The following is a 23,554-nucleotide window of genomic DNA, read 5'->3' on the forward strand; positions in this document are numbered from 1 at the left end:
TGAGAAAAGTTGAAAGTAAAAGAAGGTAAAATGAATTAACCAGGCAAATTCTGAGAGTTCTGCATTTATATGGGAAGGAATGGTGTCTCAGTTCAACTCTTTGCTGGGTCCAAGGCCTCTGTGCTCCTGTCCCCTAGTGGTTGTTAAAGCTCTAGGCTCCTACGTTACCAGGTTTACCTCCCAGGGCAGCCTCGTTCTTTATTTCTGCCTCTGGAAATTTTCTTTATTCTGCTGTGGCGTGAGCCATGCATTTCAGAGGAATTCGCCATGCTTCATCTAGCATTTTTTAGGCATGTATGTGGATGTCTTCCCCACCCCAATTGTTTAGTCTTCTATGTGTTGTCTGAACTGTTAGATATGGTTTTAAGAACCCACCCTCTAGGGAGACTACTAAAAATGTAAAGTGATTGCCTGTGGGTGTGGGTGTGGGTGTGGGTTAGGGATCATTTCTTATATTCTTGTGCATTTTTCGTATTTCCGCAAAAGAGCACATATTTTATAATTTTCTAAACTTAAAAAAGGAAATTGCCCTTAAGATCCTCCAAGTAATAGCCCTTCTTTTCCATTTGTTGCAGGTGGTGCGGTTGTGTCAGAACCCAAAGCTGGCGCTAAAGAATAGCCCACCTTATATCTTAGACCTGCTGCCAGACACCTACCAGCATCTCCGCACTATCTTGTCAAGATATGAGGGGAAGATGGAGACCCTTGGAGAAAATGAGTATTTTAGGGTGTTCATGGAGAATTTGATGAAGAAAACTAAGCAGACCATAAGCCTCTTCAAGGAGGGGAAAGAAAGAATGTATGAGGAGAATTCTCAGCCTAGGTAATGGAGAATACTACACAAATATTTATTCAGGTCTGTGACTGCCTGAATAGGTAACACATAGAAATAGTTGAGTTGGTTTTAATTTTATGTCAACAAGAATAGAATGCAAAGTTGACATTTGACTTAAAGCTGTGTTTTGTATAAAAGGTTACCTTGGAGAGTATTGATCCATCCGTAGCTCTGATTATTTGTTTACCTCTGAAAAGTCAGTGACTTACAGTCATGAAGATGAGTTGGAGGCAGTAGGTCTTTCAGAGGCCCTGAAGATCATGAAAGTTTGTGGATAGGTAAGAGTCTGAAAGAAAGAAGTTGGGGTTGGCAGTAAACAGTAAGAGGATTTTGCCCGAGCTGGTAGCATATTAGGTAGGTTATAAGTATGGGGTAATAGGAAAAAAATTAGCCAGTAGTTTGGATAACTGTTTTTTTAATAAAGCCAAATGAAATGACATTTCCTTTATAGGTAAAGTAACTTTTCAAATAGGATAGAATAGAATACTTTTCAAATAGAATTGGCAAAATGCAGTTAATTCAATAAACATTTGAGGTACCAATAGGTATTCTTTTGTACTTATTAAATACTAAAAACTATACTGACTGTCCCATATGTTATTGGCTTGGTTGTTGTATATTATGCACTGGGAGAGAAACAGGTTGATTGTATCCATGGTATAGTTGTGTTTGGTTTTGTCTAGTTGGAATTAAATATTAACTCATCTGGAACAAATAATAAAATGTAAATTCTATTATAATTTTTAGGGAGTAACTTACTCTTGAGAAGTGACTTGAATTGGGAGGGACAGTAATTTCTGAGGGCATTCAGTTAGCATGCCGAGCAGTAACTTACTAAATGGTATCCTTGTAGCGTTTGACTCTGTTGGCTTAGATTCTGGGAACCTTCATCTCTCACTTAAAATTTTACCCACATCGTTATTCATGTTACCTTTACTGGGACAGATTACTCAGGTTTGGTCTAGAGTATTAGTATTTTCTTCTTAAAAAGGTTTCTGGTAACTGAATTCAATCTGTAGGAACCTTTGTAACATCTCATTTATGTGAAAATGAACTTTGTCCATTTAAATTTCATGACTTTTATCGTTTTGTATTGCTGAATTAAAAAAATAATTTTGGACTTTATTACGTACCAAAACTTAAAAATTTTATTTATTATCCACAGTGTACTAGGTTCTAATTCTAGGCGGTGAAAAGGAGAGTTAAGTATTCAGTTCTGATGTCATGTGATAAATACTTTAATAGAGATATGTACAAAATGCTGTATGAACACAGTTTTACCTAGTGGCATCGGGGAAGGTGGCACAGAGGAAGTGTTATTTGAGCTAGATTTTGAAGGGTAAGTAGGAACTTTCTAGGCAGAGAATTGAAGAAAAGGCCTTTAACACAGTGGCATGAAAATGCAGGCTCTGTTTGTTTAAGGAACGTGAACGATCTGGTTTGGCTAGTATTAGGGGAGATAGATAAGCTGGAAATATGGGTTGGAGTCAGATTGTAAAGAGCTGTTTTTTGACCTCAAGACTTTCTCCTATAGATAACAGGCTGCCATAGAACAGGTTTTTTTTTTTTTTTTTTTTTTAATAGTGGAATAAAAATTGTAGATTTTTCAGTCTTCTTAGACACACTGAACATTGTTTGACTTTTTTTTTTTTTTTTAAATGACACAGTTCGTCACTGAGAGGCAGAATAGTCTACTGGTTAAGAAGAGGAGGGACTCTGAAGCCAACTGCCTTAGTTTGAATCTTAACTTTTCCACTTAACTTAGCTGTGTGATTCTTCGGTTTCTTCATCTGTAAAATGAGATAATAGTATTACTTTCCTTGTAGCATCGTTGGGAGTTTAATAAGTAACTAAATGTTCGGTACTTACAACAGTGATTGGCACATTGCAAGTGATAAGTGGGTTAGCTCTTATTATATTAATCATCTTCATTATTTTCATTACTATAAGTATAGATTGTTGTATCAGGCTGTTTATCATTGGTACTGCCAGAACCTAATGAAATGCGTAGACCAATTTGCCCTTACTAAATGGCTTCACACAATGCTTGTAAGTTCTTTTACCTTTTTTAACAAAACCTTACTGTCAGTATGTCTGTCCGTATCAATTTCATTTCCCCTAATATGAAGCTTTTAATCCACTATAGGCTTTGACCATACAACCAGGTTTGTACAAATTATATATAAAGTGAGAATAAATAAATTTGAGGTGAGAATACATTTTTTTTTTCCCAGTAAAGGAAAATATGTGGCTTTACTGTACCATCTTTGCGATCTGTATTTTGGTTGTTAGGAGGCTTTTTTTGTATTCAGTTTAAAAAATTGAGATATAATTCATATACTATAAAATTTACCTTGTAAAGTGTATAATTTAGTGGTTTTTAGTGTGTTCACAAAGTTGTGCAACCATCACTACTATATAATTCTAGAACATTTCTGTCACCCCAAAAAGAAACCCCATGTTCATTAGCAGTCACTCCCCTTTACCCACTCCTGCTTCCCTCCAGCCTTTGGTGATCACTAATATTTACTTTCTGTCTCTGCGGATTTGCCTGTTCTAGACATTTCATTTAAGTGGAATCATGTAACATGTGGCCTTTTTTGTCTGGCTTCTTTCACTTAGCATGTTTTCACGTTCATCCATGTTGTAGCATAGAATAGTACTTCTTTCTTTTTTATGGCTTAATAATATTTTATTGTATTGACATTTTGATTATGGACATTTGGGTTGTTTCCACTTTTGACTATTATTAATAATGCTGCTATGAACATTTATGTACAATATTTTGTGAAGCTATGTTTTCAGTTCTATTGGGTATATACCTAGGACTGGAATTACTGAGTCATATGGTAATTCTATGGTTAACATTTTGAGGAACCACCAAACTGTTTCCACTGCAGCTGCACCATTTTACATTCCCCAAGCAATGTATGGGGGTTCCAACTTCTCACCAATACTTATTATTATTATTTTGGTTATAGACATCTTACTGGGTATGAAGTAGATATCTCTTTGTGGTTTTGATTTTCATTTCTCTAATGAGTAACATAATGAGCAATCTTTTTACATGTTTATTGCCCACTTGTATATGTTCTTTGGAGAAATGTCTGTTTGAATCCTCTGCTCATTTTTTTTTTTTTTACCTTTTTTGCGATATGCGGGCCTCTCACTGCTGCGGCCTCTCCCGCTGCGGAGCACAGTCTCCGGACGCGCAGGCTCAGCGGCCATGGCTCACGGGCCCAGCCGCTCCGCGGCACGTGGGATCCTCCCAGACCGGGACACGAACCCGTGTCGCCTGCATCGGCAGGCAGACTCTCAACCACTGCGCCACCAGGGAAGCACCCCGTTTGAGATTCTTAATGAATTTTAGGATTAGCCTGAAAATTACTACCAAAAGGGCACCTGGAATTCTAATAGGAGTTGCAGTGGACCTCTAGATCAATGTGGGGAGTACGGCCATCTTAACAATACTAAGTCTTCCCAATCTATGAACATGGAATGTCTTTCCATTTATTTGGGTTTTCTTTAATTTCTTTCAGCAGCATTTTATTGTTTTCAGTGTATAAGTCTTTTGCCTCTTTGGTTAAATTTATTCCTAAATATTTTTATTCTTTCTGATGCTATTATAAATGGAATTGTTTTCTTAATTTCATTTTTGGATTGTTCATTGCTGGTGTGTGGGAAGAATACAGTTGAATTTTGTGAGGTTTTGTATTTGACCTTGTATCCTGCAACTTTGCAGAACTCATCTATTGGTTCTAGTCGTAGTCGTTTTTTTTAGTGGATTACCTAGAATATTATGTAAATAAGATCATGTTTGCATGATCTTGCATGATCTCTATTTGTATGCAAATGATGATAGTTTTACTTCTTCCTTTCCTTTGTGGATGCTTTTTTTCTTGCCTAATCGCTCTGGCTGGAACCTCATATGTTGAATAGAACCTATGTTGAATAGAAGTAGTGAGAGCAGACATCCTTGTCTTGTTCCTGATGTTAGGAGGAAAGCTTTCAGTCTTTCACCATTGAGTATGATGTTAACTGTGGGATTTTCATAGATGCCCTTTATCAGGTTGAGAAAGTTTCTATTTTTTTGCTCAATGTTTTTGATCACAGAAGAATGTTATAGACCTTTTATGCTTTGTTCCTGCTTTTTCTTCTTGGGAGAGAGAAAATTTGTAGACTTGTAGTATTCTAGAAGGAGTGAATGTTTTGAGTTGCACTAAGGGCAAGAATGCAGGCAAGCCTCAGGAATAACTGAAACCATGGTTGAAAATGCTACCAGGACACTGCATTCTCTCAATGCAGATTAATGTCTGAATTGTGGGGAAATCTGGCCTCTGCTACACCCAAGATTTACATCTTACAGGTTTCTTACGGTAGCAGAGCATCTACCTCTTGGTTCCAGTTTTGACTTAGGCTTGGTATAGATCAATTGATTATCTCTGGACCAGTCAACTCTGGAAAGAAAAGCTAAGTGCCGTGATTAGTCCAGTGAGGGCAAGGTGTCATCTCTAAACAAACCTGCTATGGCTTGGGGAACATATCTGTTCCCCCAAAGCCATGTACATGAGGGAATTTGTTGCCAGACTGGATGTTGAGGAGTTAATCCCTTAAATATTCTCTAGAAGAGTGTACATAAGTGTACCTATCAGTATATAATATAGTTGCTTCCTGGTTTTGTTTTAGAGAGGATATTAGGTAAATTAACTTCTCTAAAGATATTTGCCCTCATTCTTCTTAGACTTTATAAAAAATTAATTCAGCAAAACCATAAGCTGCTTTCTTGCCTTTTATCTTTAACTCTCGTTTTTGTGCCTGTTTTCGTTAGAGCGCAGGACGTTATAGTAGAAGCTGAATGGGATTATACAGTGCAGTTAATTTTAAATTGTCATTGTCTTATTGTATCCATTTTGGAAGTAAGATTAAACTTTTCTGTTGTAATTATGTTGTCTTTTTAGATGTAGTTATAAACTGAAATTGTCAAAATTTGGTTTTGTTGTATTCAGCCAGGAATAATTCAGAAATAACTAAAAGCTTATGTGCTAACCATTCATTAAAGAAAAAATAGTAGTGAGTATTTTCTCTGTGGTAGGCACTGCTCTAAGAACAGTGATAGAGCAGTAAACAGCTCTCATGATGCTTATAACCTTATGTTCTCTCGTTTTCCGTTAGTTTCCAAGCTATAACCACTGAACTAGTATTCTTTTGGTTTCCAGATTATCCTCCAGTGGAAGAGCGGTGATTCACAAGCTAACAGCAGTATTTGTACTGCTATAGTTTTCCCTAGCACCCTGAAAATAGGTTTCAAGTGTGCCAAGTCCTATTGGTAGATAATGGTGGCTTAGAACTTTTTGTTGAGGAGTTTGGGCTTGGTGAGAAAAGATTCCCACTTACATTAGGAATGCCTTTCTTTTTTTTTTTTTGTTTTTTCGGTACGTGGGCCTCCCACTGCTGTGGCCTCCCGTCGCGGAGCACAGGCTCCGGACGCGCAGGCTCAGCGGCCATGGCTCACGGGCCCTGCCGCTCCGCGGCACGTGGGATCCTCCCGGACCAGGGCACGAACCAACGTCCCCCGCATCGACAGGCGGACTCTCAACCACTGCGCCACCAGGGAAGCCCAGGAATGCCTTTCTTACAACTGGGAAAGGGGCAGCACCAAGCTCCTGTATCTTTTTGGTTCAGGAGAGAGATGATGATGGCTTGAAACAAAGTGGTGGTAGTAGAGATGGAAAGAAATGGACAGAACTTGCTGTGTTTTAAAGCTAGCATAACATGATTTGGTAATGGATTGGATAGGTTTCTGGTTTGAGCCAGTGTATAGATGGTGTAATGGGAAGCCATGGAAAGGTATAAAACGGGAAATTCATAATCTGATTTTTCTTCTACAGTGATAGTATTGGCTGTTGTGTGGGAAATGGATTAGGCTTGTGGAAGTAGCAATGATGGAAGTAGAGGGATAGGTTAAAAGGTTACTGCTGTATACCAGGTAAGAGATGAGATAGTATAGACTAAGGATGAAAAAGTTGAAAGGAAGAAAAATGGACCAATAAGAGGTGGACTGGAGCTAGACTCAATAAGAATTGCTGGTGGATTGGACAAGAGAAGGGTGAGAAAAGATGACAGGGAAGAATCAAGGATGTAGGTTTGTGGTCATTAACTCTGTCAGTTGGTGGCGGCAGTTACTAAAATGGAGAATTCAGAGTACAAATGTGGGGAGAAATACATTGAGAGAGGGGAATTAAGAGTTCCATTTTGGACAACTTTAGGTTTGAGATATTCTCATGAGCCATCTAAGGTGATATGTCAAGCAGGCAATTGGTTGGCTATATTAGAGTTTGGAGTTCAGAAGGAGAGGTCTGGAATAGAGAGAGAAATTTGGTGATGTTCAAGAACAGTATTTAAAGCCATGAGAGTGGGCAAAATCATCTGGCAGGGGAGAGAAGTCAGCAAAACAGATTTAAAAGGAGGCACAACAAAGGAAGAAAGGAGAGAATAGATTAAAGTAGTAGGCAAGGAATAAAAAAACAAAAACAAAAAATTCTCTCTAAAAGGGGAACCCTCCTGTACTGTTGGTGGAAATGTAAATTGGTGCAGCCACTATGGAAAACAGTATGGAGGTTCCTCAAAAAACTAAAAATAGAATTGCCATATGATAATAGCAATCCAACTCCTGGGCATATATCTGGACAAAACTGTAATTCAAAAAGATACATGCACTCCTATGTTCATAGCAGCACTATTCACAAAAGCCAAGACATGGAAGCAACCTAAATGTCCACTGACAGATGAATGGATAAAGAAGATGTGGTGTATGTGTGTATATATATGTACAATTGAATAGTACTCAGCCATAAAAAAAGAATGAAATAATGCCATTTGCAGCAACATGGATGGACCTAGAGATAATCCTGCTAAGTTAAGTAAGTCAGACAGAGAAAGACATATCATTTGATATCACTGATATGCGTAATCTAAAAAAAAAGATACAAATGAACTTATTTACAAAACAGAAACAGACTCACAGACTTAAAGAACATACCTGTGGTTGCCAAAGGGAAGGGGAGTGGAGGAGGGATGGAGTGGGAGTTTGAGGTTAGCAGATGCATACTAGTATATGTAGAATGGATAAACAACAAGGTCCTACTGTATAACACAGGGAACTATATTCAATATCCTGTGATAAACCATAATGGAAAAGAATATAAAAAAGAATGTATGTATGTGTATAACTGAATCTCTTTGCTGTACAGCAGAAATTAACACAACATTGTAAATCAACTACGCTTCAATTTTAAAAAAAGGAAAGAAAAATAAATATCCTCCCTTCCCCCATCCAAATTCTGTCTAAATAGAAAATTAGCAAAGGAAATAAATAATCCATGAAAGAAGAAGCATAAAAGACCAAATATGAATATTAAAGAACAGTCCAATTTGTTAGTCATAAAATAATTTTCTTTTGACCCGAAAAATTGGCAAAATAAGGGAAAAATCAAACAACAAAAGGAAAAATCTACTTATAATTAGTGTTTAAAAGGAGGGTATAGGAATGTGAGTACTCTCATACCTGGTGGTGGTAGAATGAAACTGGTTTAACCTTTCTGTCTGGAGGGTGATTTATATAGAAAGATTTAGAATTTTGCTCAATAGTTCCACTTTTAGAAATTTATCAGAAAGAACAGAAAAGGGATTTGGGTTAAAATACAATTACAAAACCATTCATTTAGATGCTATATATGAAAGGCAAAACCTAGAAACAACCTAAATGTCCAGTGTAAGATGACTTACATAAACAAGAGAAGATATGGTGTACAATGTAGACACTAAACATTTTTTGTCGATGAAGATTAATGATAGGCAAACAATGTATTAAAGAAATAGGTGAAGGTGTCAAAAGGTACAAATTTCCAGTTATAAGATGAATAAGTCCTGGGGCTATAATGTACAGCATGATGACTATAATATTCCTATAAAGGAGAAGAAAAGAGACCACAGAATTATATGTATAACTAATAAGATCAATTTTTGTAAAAAGTAAGAAATATAGAAAAAACCTGGAAGGAATGATACCAAAATAATCAACAGTACTTATTCTAGGTACTAGAATTAGAGGTAATTTAAATTTTCTTTCTGTTTATATGTTTTCTAAATTTTCTATAATTAATATATAATCAACCAAATTGTATTTCAAATGAAGAAAAAGATGTGATACCTCTTAGGTGACAGCTTGGATTCACAAGGACGATCCTGGAAAACTTCCCATTTCTTGTAGTAACATGATTGGTAGATTCAGTTGAGTTCAGTGAACCTAGTCAAAGTCCTAAGTTCCCAGCTTAAGAGGCTAGAAAACTGGGCTAAAATGGAGAAGGTGAAGTTTCATGGCGGTGGAGAAGTCACATTTAGTTCTCAAAACCATCCTGTACAACTCTAATATGACAGTGCTTGCAGACCAGTCAATCATAAGTTACTATGGTTTGTTAATATGTGATAATAAGATCTTAAGAAATTCTAATGTAGGGGTTGGCTGAATAAGTGCCTAAAGTACTGTTTGTTTGCTTTAAACCAAATATCTACTTTGCTGTGTAGAGCTTTTATTAATTAATACAGTTTTCTCCTCAAGCTTTTTGGTTTCAGGACCCCTTTACACTCTGTAAATCACTGAGGACCTCAAAGAACTTTCATGTATGTGGGTTATATCTATCAATATTTACTATTTTCAATATTAAAACCAAGAAATTGAAAAATATTTAAATATTTAAAATAACTATTAACATTTAATAATAACAGTAACAAGCCCATTACATGTTGACATAAAAACATTTTTTAAAACGTGAAGACATTTTAATGGAAAAAAATTTTTTTCAATTCTTTTTTTTTTTTCCTTTTGGCCACGCCGCACAGCTTGCAGGATCTTAGCTGCCCGAGGAGGGATTGAACCTGGGCCACGGCAATGAAAGCCTGGAATCCTAACCACTAGGCCACTAGGGAACTCCCTGGAAAATATTTTAAAAAATAAGTAGTTTTACATTTTTGCAAATCTCTTAAACTGCCTCAGTGAACATTTTATACCTTGTTACATTAACATTCATTGGTCTGTCTTGCACTTGGAATGAATCTTTAACCCATGCACGATTTTGTAGCATCATACCTTGGTCGCTTGGAAAATATTGGTTCACTAGGTTATGTAGATTTTCAAGTGTTGACACATCATTTTACAATCACATTCATTAATTAAATATCATTAGAAAAGTTTTATTTGGAAACTGTTAAGCTCATAGTGGAGGATAGGCTTTTTTTTTTAATTCTAATTTTTGCTTAAAAGCTTGAGTTTTATCATTGACAACAAAAACTATCGGTTGTTTTCCTTGAGGTGACAGGTCACTTTGTTTATTTTGGAGAAACTGTCAGCCAAATATTCGAGTCTGAGTAGCCATACTTTGTCTATTAGTCATTCTTTTAAGTAGAAATGGTATTCCATGCCATGTATGAAAATCCCACAGCTAACATTATACTCAATGGTGAAAGACTGAAAGCTTTCCACCTAACATCAGAAGTAAGACAAGGGTGTCTGCTCTCACCACTTCTATTCAACATAGGTTCTGTTCAACATATGAGGTTCTAGCCAGAGCGATTAGGCAAGAAAAAGAAGTAAAAAGCACCCACAAGGAAAAGGAAGAAGTGAAACTATCTCTATTTGTACATGACATGATCTTGTTTGTAGAAAATCCTAAGGAATCTACTAAAAAAAACACCATTACTAGAACCAATAGTTGAGTTCTGCAAAGTTGCAGGATACAAGATCAAATGCAAAACTTTACAAAACTCAATTGTATTCTTTCTACACACTAGCAGTGAACAATCCAAAAATGAAATTAAGAAAACAATTCCATTTATAATAGCATCAAAGAGAATAAAATATTTAGGAATAAATTTAACCAAAGAGGCTAAAGACTTGTACACTGAAAACAATAAAATGCTGCTGAAAGAAGTTAAAAAAGAACGAGATAAATGGAAAGATATTCCATGTCATAGATTGGGAAGATTTAGTATTGTTAAGATGGCAGTACTCCCCACATTGATCTATAAGTCCAGTGCAATTCCTATTAGAATTCCAGCTGCCCTTTTGGTAGAAATTGACAGGCTAATCTTAAAATTCATTAAGAATCTCAGTAGGACTTCCCTGATAGCACAGTGGTTAAGAATCTGCCTGCCAATGCAGGGGACATGGGTTCAATCCCTGGTCCAGGAAGATCCCACATGCTGTGGAGCAACTAAGCCTGCATGCCGCAACTACTGAAGCCCGCACGCCTAGAGCCTGTGCTCCACAACAAGAGAAGCCACCGCAATGAGAAGCCCATGCACTGCAACGAAGAGTAGCACCCACTTGCTGCAACTAGAGAAAGGCTGCACGCAGCAACAAAGACCCAATGCAGCCAAAAAAAAAAATCTCAGGGGACCTCAAAAAAAACAAAGCAATTTAGAAAAACGACAGAATTGAAAGACTCACACTTCCTGATTTCAAAGCTTTACTACAAAGCTACAGTAATCAAGATGGTGTGGTACTGGCATAAGGACAGACATATAGACCAATGGAATAAAATAGCCCAGAAATATACCTTCACACATATGGTCAATTAATTTTCAACAGGGATGCCAAGTCTTTTCAACAAATTGTGCTGGGAAAACTGGATAACCACAGTCAAAAGGATGAAGTTGGACTTTTACCTTATATACAGAAATTAAGTTTAAGTGATCAAAGGCCTAAATTTAAGAGCTAAATAAAAACCCTTAGAAAATCTTCATGATCTTGGATTGGGCAATGATTTCTTGAGTTATGACACCAAAAGCATAGACAATAAAAGAAAAAATTGATCAGTTGAACTTCATCAAAATTTAAAACTTTATCCATCAAAGGACACTAACAAGAGAGTGAAAAGACAACCCACAAATTGGGAGAAAATTTTTGCAAAACATATATTTGGTAAGGGATTTAAATCCAGAGTATGTAAAGAACTCTAACAACTCAACAGAAAAACACACACACACAAAAACCCAATTCAAAAGCGAGCAGAAGATTTGAATAGACACTTCTCCCAAGAAGTTATACAGTTGGCCAATAAGTGCAGGAAACGAAGCTCAATGTCATTAGGGAAATGCAAATCAAAGAGATACCACTTCACACCCATTAGAATGTCTTATGAAAAAAGGGAAACTGACAAAAGTTGGCAAAGAGACATTGGAGCCCTCATCCTTTGCTAGTGGAGATGTAAAATCGTGCAACCACTGTTTAAAAAGTTTAGTGGTTCCTCAAAAAGTTGAAAATGGGATTACCATATGATCCAGTGATTCTTCTAGGTATTTACCCCCAAAGAATCAAAAGTAGGGACTTGAACAGATATTTGTACACCCGTGTTCATAGCAGCATTTTATGGTAGCCAAAAGGTAGGAACAACCCAAGTGTCCCTCAGTAGATGAATGGACAAGCAATATGTGATGTATACATACAATGGAGTATTATCCAGCTATAAAAAGAAATGAAGTTCTGATACATGCTACAGCATGGCTGAACCTTAAAAGCATTGTGCTAAGTGAAATAAATCAGACACAAAGAGACAAATATTGTATGATTACACTTATATGAGGTATCTAGGCAAATTCATAGAGACAGAAAGTTAGAAATGAGGTTACCAGGAGGCTGGGTTGAGAGAGAGTAGGTAGTTACTGCTAACATTTCTGTTTGGAATGATGAAAAATTCTGGACATGGATAGATGTGATGATTATACAACGTGTGGATGTACTTAATGCTACTGAGTTGTACACTAAAAAATGGTTTAAGTGGTTTACAAAAAAAGGTATTCCACCAAAAGAGCGACTACTTCAACTATTTAAACATTGCGCATGTAAATCAACTATGCTCCAATAAAAAAATTTTTTAAAAAACAACAAAAAAAAGACATTGTACAAATGCGTTTCCTGAGGACAACTGTTATTACAACAGGAGTGCTTTTCATGTACTTCTTATTTTGTCACACACAATGTTTTTAAAAATGTCCTCAATTTTCAAAATTTAATAAAATTAATGGTGTTTCCTGCTTCATCAAGGACATTCTTAAGTGCAACTCGCATTTTGTTTTTGTTTTTACTGCAAGTCATGGTGAAGAGTACAGTGCCTACATGTACAGTTCAGTGCCCCTGCCTTGATTCAGCTAAGGCACCAGCAGACTCAACCCAACTTTGTGCCTTCAATGCAAGTATCAACACAGTGGAAAAGATGAATCATGTGGTGTCTTAATATTATTATGGAAATAATTTTAACATTGCAGACCCTCTGAAAGGGTCTCAAGGACTCCTAGGGATTGCATAACACACTTTAAGAACTGCTATATTGATGTCCACATTTCAAAAATGCTATAGCCATTTTTGAAAGTGATTAATGCTGCTGTCATTTAGGTACTGTTCCTTCTAATCTCTTAAAGGGTAAACTTGTTATACTGTTCCAATACTGCTTTATAATTCTGGCGCAAGGCAGGCTAATCTTACCCCTTTTTATGTTTGAACCATTGTACATTTCAAGGGAACAGAATATCAAGGCTGGTAAATAGATTTTAATAATTGCTGGTCCTGTGGATAGGTTGTAGCTGCTTAGATTGTTGTCTCGAGGGGTTCAGTGGATAAAGTTTCCTGGGTGGAATAGAAATGTCTTCCTTGGACTTGAGAAAGAGATATGACAATGTCATAATTTGCTCTTTGTACTATTTTAATCTAAAATTTATAGTTTTGGAAAATTTTTATCTTATAATTTCTTCAGAAAAAAATTCTTTTGTTCCCTTCCTTCTACTCTCCTTCAGGGGACTCCATTTATGTATATATTTGGCCACTTGATATTGTCCCACAGGCCACTGGTGCTCTGCTCACTTTTTTTCCAGTGTTTTATTTTGGGGAGTTTCTATCACTGTGTTTTTGAGTCAGTTAATCCTTTCTTCTGCAGTAGTTAATCTGCTGCGAGTCCCTTCCATTTTAGTTTTCATCTCTAGAAGTTGGATTTAGATCTTTTTTGTGTTTTCCATGTCTTAACATGTACAAGAGTTTCTCTACCTTTTTGTATAAATAGAATATAGTTATAATAACTTTTGATATCCTTGTCTGTCAATTCTGTCATCTGTGTCACTCATGGATTTAATTCTACTGATTTGTTTTTATCCTCACTAAGTCATATTTTCTTGCTTCATTGTGTGTTTGCTAATTTTTGATTGGATGCTAGACATTGTTAATTTTACTGTGGTAGGTGCTGGATACTTTGTATTCTTATAAATATTCTTGAGCTGTGTTCTGGGATACAGCTGAATAGTTTGATCCTTTTAAACTTTGTTAGGCAAGGCCAGAATAGCTTTTGTTTTTTTTAATTAACCTTTTTTTAATTGAAGTATAGTTAATTTTGTAATACAATGTCATGTTATTTTCAGGTGTACAGCAGTAATTCTCTCTATATATGTATGTGTGTATATATACTCTTTATCAGATTCTTTTCCATTATAGATATTGAATACAGTTCCCTGTGCTATACAGCAGATCTTTGTTTATTTTATATATAACAGTGTGTATATGTTAATCCCAAACTTCTAATTTATCTCCCCCTGCCCCTTATCCCCTTTGGTAACCATGAGTTTTTTTGGTATGTCTGTGAGTCTATTTCTGTTTTGTAAATAAGTTCATTTGTATCATTTTTTTAGATTCTACATATAAGTGATATCATATGGTATTTGTCTTTCTCTGTCTTCATTTAGTATGATCATCTCTAGGTCCACATGTTGCTGCAAATGGCATTATTTCATTCTTTTTTATGGCTGAGTAATATTCCATTATGTGTGTATATGTGTGTGTATACGGACGCACATACACACACCCCACATCTTCTTTATCCATATATCTGTTGATGGACACTTAGGTTGCTTTCATGTCTTGGCTATTGCGAATAGTGCTGCTGTGAACATTAGGGTGCATGTATCTTTTCAGATTAGAGTTTTCTCTGGATATATGAATAGCTTTTAATCTAGCCACATACTAGATTCTACCCATGCTCTACCCATCTACAGATTTCCACCCCCCTCCTTCTCCTTTATGAGAACTGGGGAGTGTTTGCTGTACTCCTTTCAGGTGGTTCTTTCCCTGTGTTCATCAGTGCTCAGCTGTAGATCTCCTAAGCTTCCTCTCTCTATGCAGCTCTCTCCTCTCTTGTATTCTGTACTGAGGACTCCAACTGACATGGTTTCCCCAGACTCACAATTCCGTCTCCTCAACTCAAGAGACTATCAGGCTCTGCCTGAGTTCCCCCTCCCAGTTCTGAGGCCTAGAAACTCCAGGCAGTAAGTTCAGTCAGTCATAGAGTTCACTTCCATTTGTTTCCCCTCTCTTAGGGATCACAGTCCTCTGCTGCATGATGTCTACTGTCTGGAAACCATTATTTCATACGTTTTGTCCAATTTTTCAGTTCTTTCGAGGAGGGTAAATCCAGTCCCTGCAGTTCCCTCTTGGCTGAAAGCAGGAGTCTCGGTCTAAAATTTAATTTGGGATTTTTGCAAATTCAGATGCCATTAATATTACGTGCTTGCTCTATGCCTGAAAAGTTCAAATGTGGTCTAGTCTTTACTCGCTCCCTACCTCGCCACACATATTAACTGGGTACTCTCTCTCTTATGTTGAACAAAATGAACATGGCCTTCGCCTTTATGTATTTTACACTTTATAAATATGGGAACCGAGGCTCGGAAAGTTAGAATATGTTACCCAAGTACATACAGCTAGTAAGTGCCAGGGCCCCCCCTTTTTTTTTTTTTAAGCTAATCTACCACATGTTTATTACCAATTACTTTGGTTTTCTTTGTTTGAATGTAAAGGAATGATGATTGTGTATTTCATTTCACATTGCAGAAATGATCCCATGGAGGCCATATTTCAAGTAGTATATGAAATGGTAAACTACATAAACTTGGGGAAGTTAAAACATTTTAATAGGCATGTCATTTGAACACAAAAAATACCAATACTGTGATTTACTACAGCACTAGGTATTCACATAGCAAGAGAATTTCACTCATAATATTTCTAATAGAGCATAGGCTTGATTATGCAGATAAAGAGAGAGAGAGAATGTGAAGGTACCCTCCCTTGCCTCCCCTCGAAGCATCAGTGATGACTTTTATAAAACCAGAGCAGTATAGAGAAGTAGGCAGTGAATGTCAAGTAGAATGTGCAAAAGCCTTTTCTAATCACGTTGCTCTAATAGTGCCAACCAAGACTTGCTCTAAAACCATAGTACTTGTGAAGTCTACAACTGCATTTAAATTAGAACATCTTAAAGAACAAGCTCAAAAGCTGGCTACAAGAATTTTTTTTTTGCCTGGCTGTAGTATACAAAGCAGCAAATGCTTGCTAGAGGTACCTAGTAGTGAAAATGTTAGAAGCATTATGAACTTGAATCCTGGCGATGTATTTTTTTTTTACTTACTGTGTATTGAACCTGAAATATATATTATCTTCAGAAAGCTTAAATCCTATGTATTAAATTTGTTAAAGAAATGGAATAAAAAACGTTCGTTAACATTTTTCTTTCCTCTTTGTTTAAACCCTCCCCCCACTCCTTTACATGCAAAACACTCATCCTGCTTAGTGTCTAATAAAATATATCTAAATGATTTAAGTATTCAGAGTTAATATTTCTTAACTTGTTTCATTCTTATGGTATTTTTCTTATATTATTTACATTTAAAATAATTAGTTGAATGTCTTATTTTCCCTGTAATGTTGAACCAGATTATAGTGATCTCTTTTCTTCTATTCTTCTGTTCTAACTTCAAAGAGCATGATTAAAAAACCACTTAAGAAAGGAAATCTTTCATCATTATTGCTGTTAACAGCGGGCTTGAGCTAAGTTCTCTTGACATGAACTTTTGTGAAGGGCTCTTTAGGCCTGTGTGACTGAATATTATCTATTTTATTTTTTATCACTGGATTAAGGTTTTATAGACTAGGTGAGTGATTAAGGTACTGCGTAATTGCACAGTTTCTCAGTGTGCCTTTCACTTAGTGGCACACACACAGGTCAGTAAACATGTAGTATGGTGCCATGAGGTTAAAGCAGTCGTTGTGTTAGTTGCTAAGTGTGTGAGCTGGGTCAGCCAGATGGACTCCTGTGCCATTTACTATCTCAGTATATGACCTTAGACAAGTTACTTCTCTTTGCCTCAGATATCTCATTAAAAGTGCTTTCGTAGGATTGTTGTGAGTATTATAATGAATAAGTTAATCTTTAGAAAGCACCTAGAATAATGCCTGGTTCACAAAAAGCAGGACCAAAGTATTTGATTTTTTTTAAAAAAATTAGAGATATACACTTATTGAAAAATTATGGGAGGGAGCAAATTGTTAAGAAAAATGTATACACTTCAAAATAGTTGAAGTAATAAATTTTATGTCATGTATATTTTATCATAATTTTTAAAAAAGAAATGTCATGGTTCACAGGCTACTGAAGTTTTCTTTATGCAAATATTCATTAAGCAAGTATTTTTGAGATCTTGCTCTCAGTACATTCCAGGTGAACATCAAGCTTGAATTCATAGGTGGAAGGATGATCCTGTATAGAGACGCCATATTCTCTTGGTGTCCTGTGGAGAGGAGTGTTTGAGTTGAGCACAGTTGGCTGTATCATGAGACTGGGCTCCAGGAAAGGGACTCAACCTACCCCAGTATACCCCTGCACTCTCTCTTTTTATGGGGGTCAATGTGATAAGTGAGGTAACAAGTGTGAGTCTTGGGTGCCACCTATTTACAGGAGTTGCTAAGAACCAGCTGTCTGGTAACTAGAGACTGCAGAGGTCCCTTGGGAAGATGTTAGGAGGAGCCCCTGGTCCTAGTTAGCTCGTTGCCAAGCAATCCAGGAAGAGCAAGATGACTGACCAGTCAGGAGTCAAATGCAGTAATCCAGGTAGGATGATGGTGGTTTGGACTAAGGCGGCAACTGAACTATAGTGGAAATAAAGTCATTGGCTCTATGAATTAATCATATATATATATTGCATATGAATAGCTTATTCCTCTGTTTGCTAAGTAGTTTTATTCTATGGGTGTACCACAATTTGTTTATCTGTTCACCTGTTGGATGTACATTTTAGTTGTGTCCAGTTTTTGGCTATTATAAATACAGCTAATAGGAACATTCATGTCCAAATCTTTGTGTGGGCATATATTTTAATTTCTTTGGGGCAGATATCTAGGGTGATATATAATGCTTCACTGGATTCTATTTAATAGTCGTTTAGGATTTTCCCATCTATTCTGGTAAGTGAAATTAGCATATAGTTTTTTTCTCATGGTCTTTGATTATGGAAGTAATCAAAATGAATGAGTTCTCTTTCTGTATTTTTGAACAGCTTGTAGAAATAAGAGCTTTTATGGGGAACGTATAGCAAAAATTCTTCCATAATGCCATCATGGTCTAATACGCGTGCTTGTACACACATGTGTATATGACTGTGTCTATGTGTGAGAGCAGGGAATGGATTTTGATACCTACTCTGTTTAATGGTTTTTGGTTTACTCAAGGTTTGGAATAGTCCATTTCCCCTAAATAAGTTTAAGTATGGTGCTTGCCATATAGTAAGCATTCAATGTTTATGAAATAAATTAGTGAAAATTACTGGAACAGAGTTCATTGTATTCTGTTATTAAATTACTGTTTATATTTTTAGTTATGTCTCTAATTTTGTTAGATTTAAAGTTTGTGCATTCTGAAGATTTTTACAAATTCGTCATGAGAGGTTTAATTTGGAACTCTTATGAAGCTTTTAAATTTCTTGTATTCAAGTCAAGATACATTTATGATTTTTCTCCATTTTTTATATATTCTTATGCTTTATTTTTCCCCATTCATGAATATACCTCTGCTCCTCTGACAATAATTGAAATTTTATCACGAGTTTTACTTTACTGAGTAGTAAACACAGTAAATGTTGTTTACTTTTGCACAGTGCCTCTAATACTTAAGTTCCATATAAGTTTTCCTGCTGGGAAGTATGATAAATACCACTGAATAGGTGTTAGAAGCCCTAACATTTGAGAATCTTTGAAGAAGTGTTAAGAAACTCATTGCGTTTTCATCAACTCAGTGTGTTTCATCTGCATAGAAGATACGGAGAAACAAAGATTGGGTCTCAAAGAGTGGCATTAATTCTGCCTCATGTGAGAAAAACTAAAAAAATTAGCACTATATTCTTATAAAGGTGAATATAGCACACTTAGAACATTGATTGCCCAGTGTTTCCAAATATTTTTCACATGGTTTTGTTTTTAAATAAGAGAAGCCTGCCACTCCTGTCCTTTTCTGACTCCATCATACTACCTACCCCCCTACTCCCAAAGGGAGAAATTCCAAATCTTTTCAAAACTGTACTTCAGTTTCTTTTTAATTTTCTTTTTTCTTGGCCACACAGTGTGGCATGCGGGATCTTAGTTCCCTGACTAGGGATCGAACCTACGCCCCCTGCATTGGGAGAGTGGAATCTTAACCACTGGACCGCCAGGGAAGTCCCTCTTTTTAATTTTTAAAATTTTATTGAGATGTAATTGGCTTACAGCATTATTTAAGGTTAAGGTGTGCAACATGATTTGGTAAAAATTCTATTTCATTTTGATTATCCTGTGTGAGGGAATTAGCAGACAGGTCATTCCCAACAGTGTCAACAGTCTTATACATGATTTCACAAATCTGTTTCCCTACTTGCTCCTCTTTCCCAAGCTGCCTGCTAGACATGCCATATTATTATCTTTCAGACATCTCACACTCGGCATGTCTGAACATTGAATGTATCCTCTTCATTAGCAAACCAACTTCCTCTTCTGAGGTCCCTCAGTTAATATTATGTAGTGGTGACAGGTGTGAGTTACTGAGATTGCGTCTTGGATTAATTTCTTTCAGCTGAGGTGTTAATCTATAAAGTGAGGATAATAGAATCAATCTTAGAGGATTGTGAATGAAAATTAATTAAATAATAAAAAATATAAAATGCCTGACACATAGTAAGCCCTTTAAATGTATTAGCTTTATTAATATATATATATTTTAAGACCCTACTCTCAGCTGCTCAGGTTCAGTTTCAGGTTCATCATCTCTGCTCTCCTACTCAGTCATCTCATCTGCTTGGTTTTGCTTCTGCAGTATCTCTCAAATCTGTCTTATTTTACTGCCCGTGTTCGGGCTCCCATTACCTTTCTACTGCAGTACCATCCTGATTGAGCTTTTTGCTTTTGTCGTGTCCTCACTGTTTCATCTTTCATAATGCTTGCTGCCATTTATGGCCTCGAAACAGATTCGATGTCACTCCCCAGTTCCAAACCCTTAATGACTTCCTGCTGCGTTTGTAATATCTCTCACCCCGGTAGTTAAATCTCTACATTTTGAGTCCTGCCTGTGTTATTCAGTTTTATCCTATGCTACCATGATTCTACATTCTAGCCATGTCCGTTTATTTTCGAGTCCCTGAACTTTCTTCTACTGAGCCTTTGCTTTGGTCATTCCCTTGGCTTAGAATCCCTTTCCCTTCCATATTGTCTGTTGAAATCCCATCTATTTCTTTAAAATCCAAGAAGCCTCCTGAATTATACTAGTTTTAATTAGTGCTTCTCCTACCCATGCTCTTGTGACTCCTTGTTTTTATTGATACTTCACTCTTGCACTCACCAAAGTCTGCCTAAATGTGAGTCTGCTTTGATAACTAGTCAGGGCCAGGAACACCTTCTTTCCTGTGTTATCTGATGTCTTTATTTATAGCTTTTTAATAAAAGTATGTTGAATTTGATAAAAATACTAATTAAATACTAACTAAATAAGTAAAATGCTAATACCAGAGTTTTACAGAGACATAGAATCTTGAACTTGAGGAGGATTATTTTTCATGGAAAATATATTGAAGAAAATGGCAGTGATGAAGACTTTTCTGGTATTGATGCCTCCAAACAGAGGAGATGCAGATAGATATAGAAAATTTCATTATCTTTCCCAAGTTTTGAGAATAACAAAGTTTAGTAGCTACTCTGTGTTTGTTCAGAGAAACAGTATATATATATATATTTTTTGAAACAGTATATTTAAATGGAAATGGATGTCTGATATGTCATATACTCAGGAGTTAAATAATTAATGATAATTAGATATACTTTCTGTATACTTGATTAGATTGTATTAGAGCTGTCTCTTGCTCGGTATATAATTTTCTTTGTCTGTCTATGTATCTATATACTTTTAAGTTTATTTTTTAAGTTCACAGGATAAAACTTCTGAAAAGTGCTTGGTGGTTTTTGTCATTTGTTGGGGGGAGGGTATGAGAAGTTTTGGAGATTTCTGTATTATGTTACTGATGTGCTTGTATGTTCTTTAAGGAACTGGTATAGAGAAATAGTAATCAGTTCTCAGGGTTAATATGCTTTTAGCTGCAGACAGATGCTCCAGTGTATGTAACTTACATAGCTGTCTTTCAGAACTTGGGTTGAGTAAATTCAAAGGTTGTTTTGAAATATAGAGAAGTCTGATTATATTCTTGAACTCTTTAGGAAATAATGATGATAGTACCATAAGTTAATGTAACTTAGTAAACATTTGCTGAATGTTCACAATGAGTTTTAAGCTATTTTTGTTTTTTTCCAACCACACTAAAACCAAAGGTATTAACTAATAAATATTATGTCTCTATGGTGTGTGCTTTAATGAGAATGTATCACATTAATCATTTAAAAATACTGACTTGGGCTTCCCTGGTGGCGCAGTGGTTGAGAGCCTGCCTGCCGATGCAGGGGACACGGGTTCGTGCCCTGGTCTGGGAAGATCCCACATGCCGCGGAGCAGCTGGGCCCGTGAGCCATGGCCACTGAGCCTGCGCGTCTGGAGCCTGTGCTCCGCAACGGGAGAGGCCACAACAGTGAGAGGCCCGCGTACCGCAAAAAAAAAAAAAAAAAAAAAATACTGACTTGGGTGTAAGTGATCTGTTTTACATGAGTTAGGAAAGAAGGAGTATATCTGTGAAAAAATAAATCTTTTCCAATAGTGACTACAGTGGAGAAGCATGGCAAATACTGCCTTAACCAGGTGGTCAAGGTTAACATCACTAGTGATGTCATGTGGACTTCATGTACCCTCCAATATGATGTGTTGAGATAGGCACTTCACTTCTGTGATATTGTGTCCATAAACTCATAACCCCAGTCAGAGCATGAGAAAAACATCGGCTTTACATATTGAGACACGTTCTACAAAATACCTAACCCCAGTACTCCTCAAAACTATTAAGGTCATGAAAAACAAGGAAAGACTAAGAAGCTATTACAGACCAGGGGAGACTAAGGAGATGTGACGAATAAATATAATGTAGTATCCTAGATTGGATCCCAGGATGGTTAAGGACGTTAATGGAAAAAACTGGTGAAACCTGAATAAAGTCTAGGGTTTAATTAATAGCACTGTACTGATGTTGGTTTCTTAGTTTTGGTAAATGTACGACAGTAATATATTAAGGGAAACCAGAGCTGAATGAGGGGTATATGGGAATGCTTTGTACTATCTTTGCAACTTTTCTGTAACTCTAAAATTCCAAAATAAAAAGTTTATTTAAAAAATAAGTAATATTTTTCAAGTCTATAAATGTATTGAATGTCTCTTAAGTGCAAGGCAGTGTGCTCGCCACTGCAGGGCATAGAGTGTGTAAGGTACCTTCACTGCCCCTGCCCTTAAGGAGTTGTCATCCAGCTGGGGAATAGGACAACTGATACAAAGTAGAACATGATGAAGCCAGTACAGAGTGTGAGCAAGATGCTGTAGGGGTGTGGGTGTGGGGTGCCTGAGTTTGAAAGTAGACATTGAATGAAGACTGGGAATCCTTCCCCACCCGCCCCCCCCTCCCCCGCCGCTAGCGTCCACACCAAGAAGATAGCATTTAAAATGAATTTTGAATGGGCAGGACATAGGTAACCATAGTCATTGGAAAGGAAATACGTATCATACCAGCAAGCCTGGGCTCTTGAATCACAGACCTGCTCTGCCACTTATTTGCTCTGTGACCTTGGACAGGTTATTTGATGTCACTAAGTCTTTGTTTCTCCTTGTAAAGTAGGATTAGTAATTTCTATTTCAAAGCATTATTATGAGAATTAAATGAGGTATACATGTAGCTTAACAAAGTATCTGATACACAGTAAGCTCTTAATGTTAACTATTAGAGAAGGAGAGGACGTATATTACTGATGTAACACCATCACTGAAGGCCTGGGGCCTGGAAAGTATAGAATGTTTTGGGAAATATTGAGTAGTATCTGTCTAGAAAGGTGAATCAGGACCATATTGTGAGTGCTTTGACTTACAAGCAGAGCAACTTGAACTTTTTTGGTGGTTATTGGGAAGTCATTGAGGATTTTGGTGTAGAAGGATTAAGGAGATTGAGTCTGTGTTTTAAGATTAATCTGATAGAAGTACGAGGGGCATGTTGGAGATTCTCATGTGGGCTGCTGCCTTCCCTTTTATCTGGTGAATTAGATTAGTGTTTCTTTAGGTTTAAAATTCTATGAAACAGCTCAAAATGCTCTGAATGATAATGTTGTAATCTGTTACCATGTAACTTGGGGGTCTCAGAAGCAGGACCATTAGTATATTATCAAATATACTTAATATGTTTAGTGAA

At 36.5% G+C, this 23,554-nt stretch overlaps 1 protein-coding gene across 1 annotated transcript in view; it reads left to right on the forward strand.

Moving 5' to 3' along the window:
- The window catches only part of CBL (Cbl proto-oncogene), an 81,198-nt gene that overhangs the window by 20,349 nt on the left and 37,295 nt on the right, over positions 1-23,554 (forward strand). The window contains exon 2 of the mRNA XM_060157977.1: positions 576-823. Coding sequence (XP_060013960.1) covers positions 576-823 — 248 coding nt within the window. The remainder of the gene's footprint in view (positions 1-575; positions 824-23,554) is intronic.

Source organism: Lagenorhynchus albirostris, chromosome 9, assembly GCF_949774975.1.
Source record: "Lagenorhynchus albirostris chromosome 9, mLagAlb1.1, whole genome shotgun sequence".
Lineage (NCBI taxonomy): Eukaryota > Metazoa > Chordata > Mammalia > Artiodactyla > Delphinidae > Lagenorhynchus > Lagenorhynchus albirostris.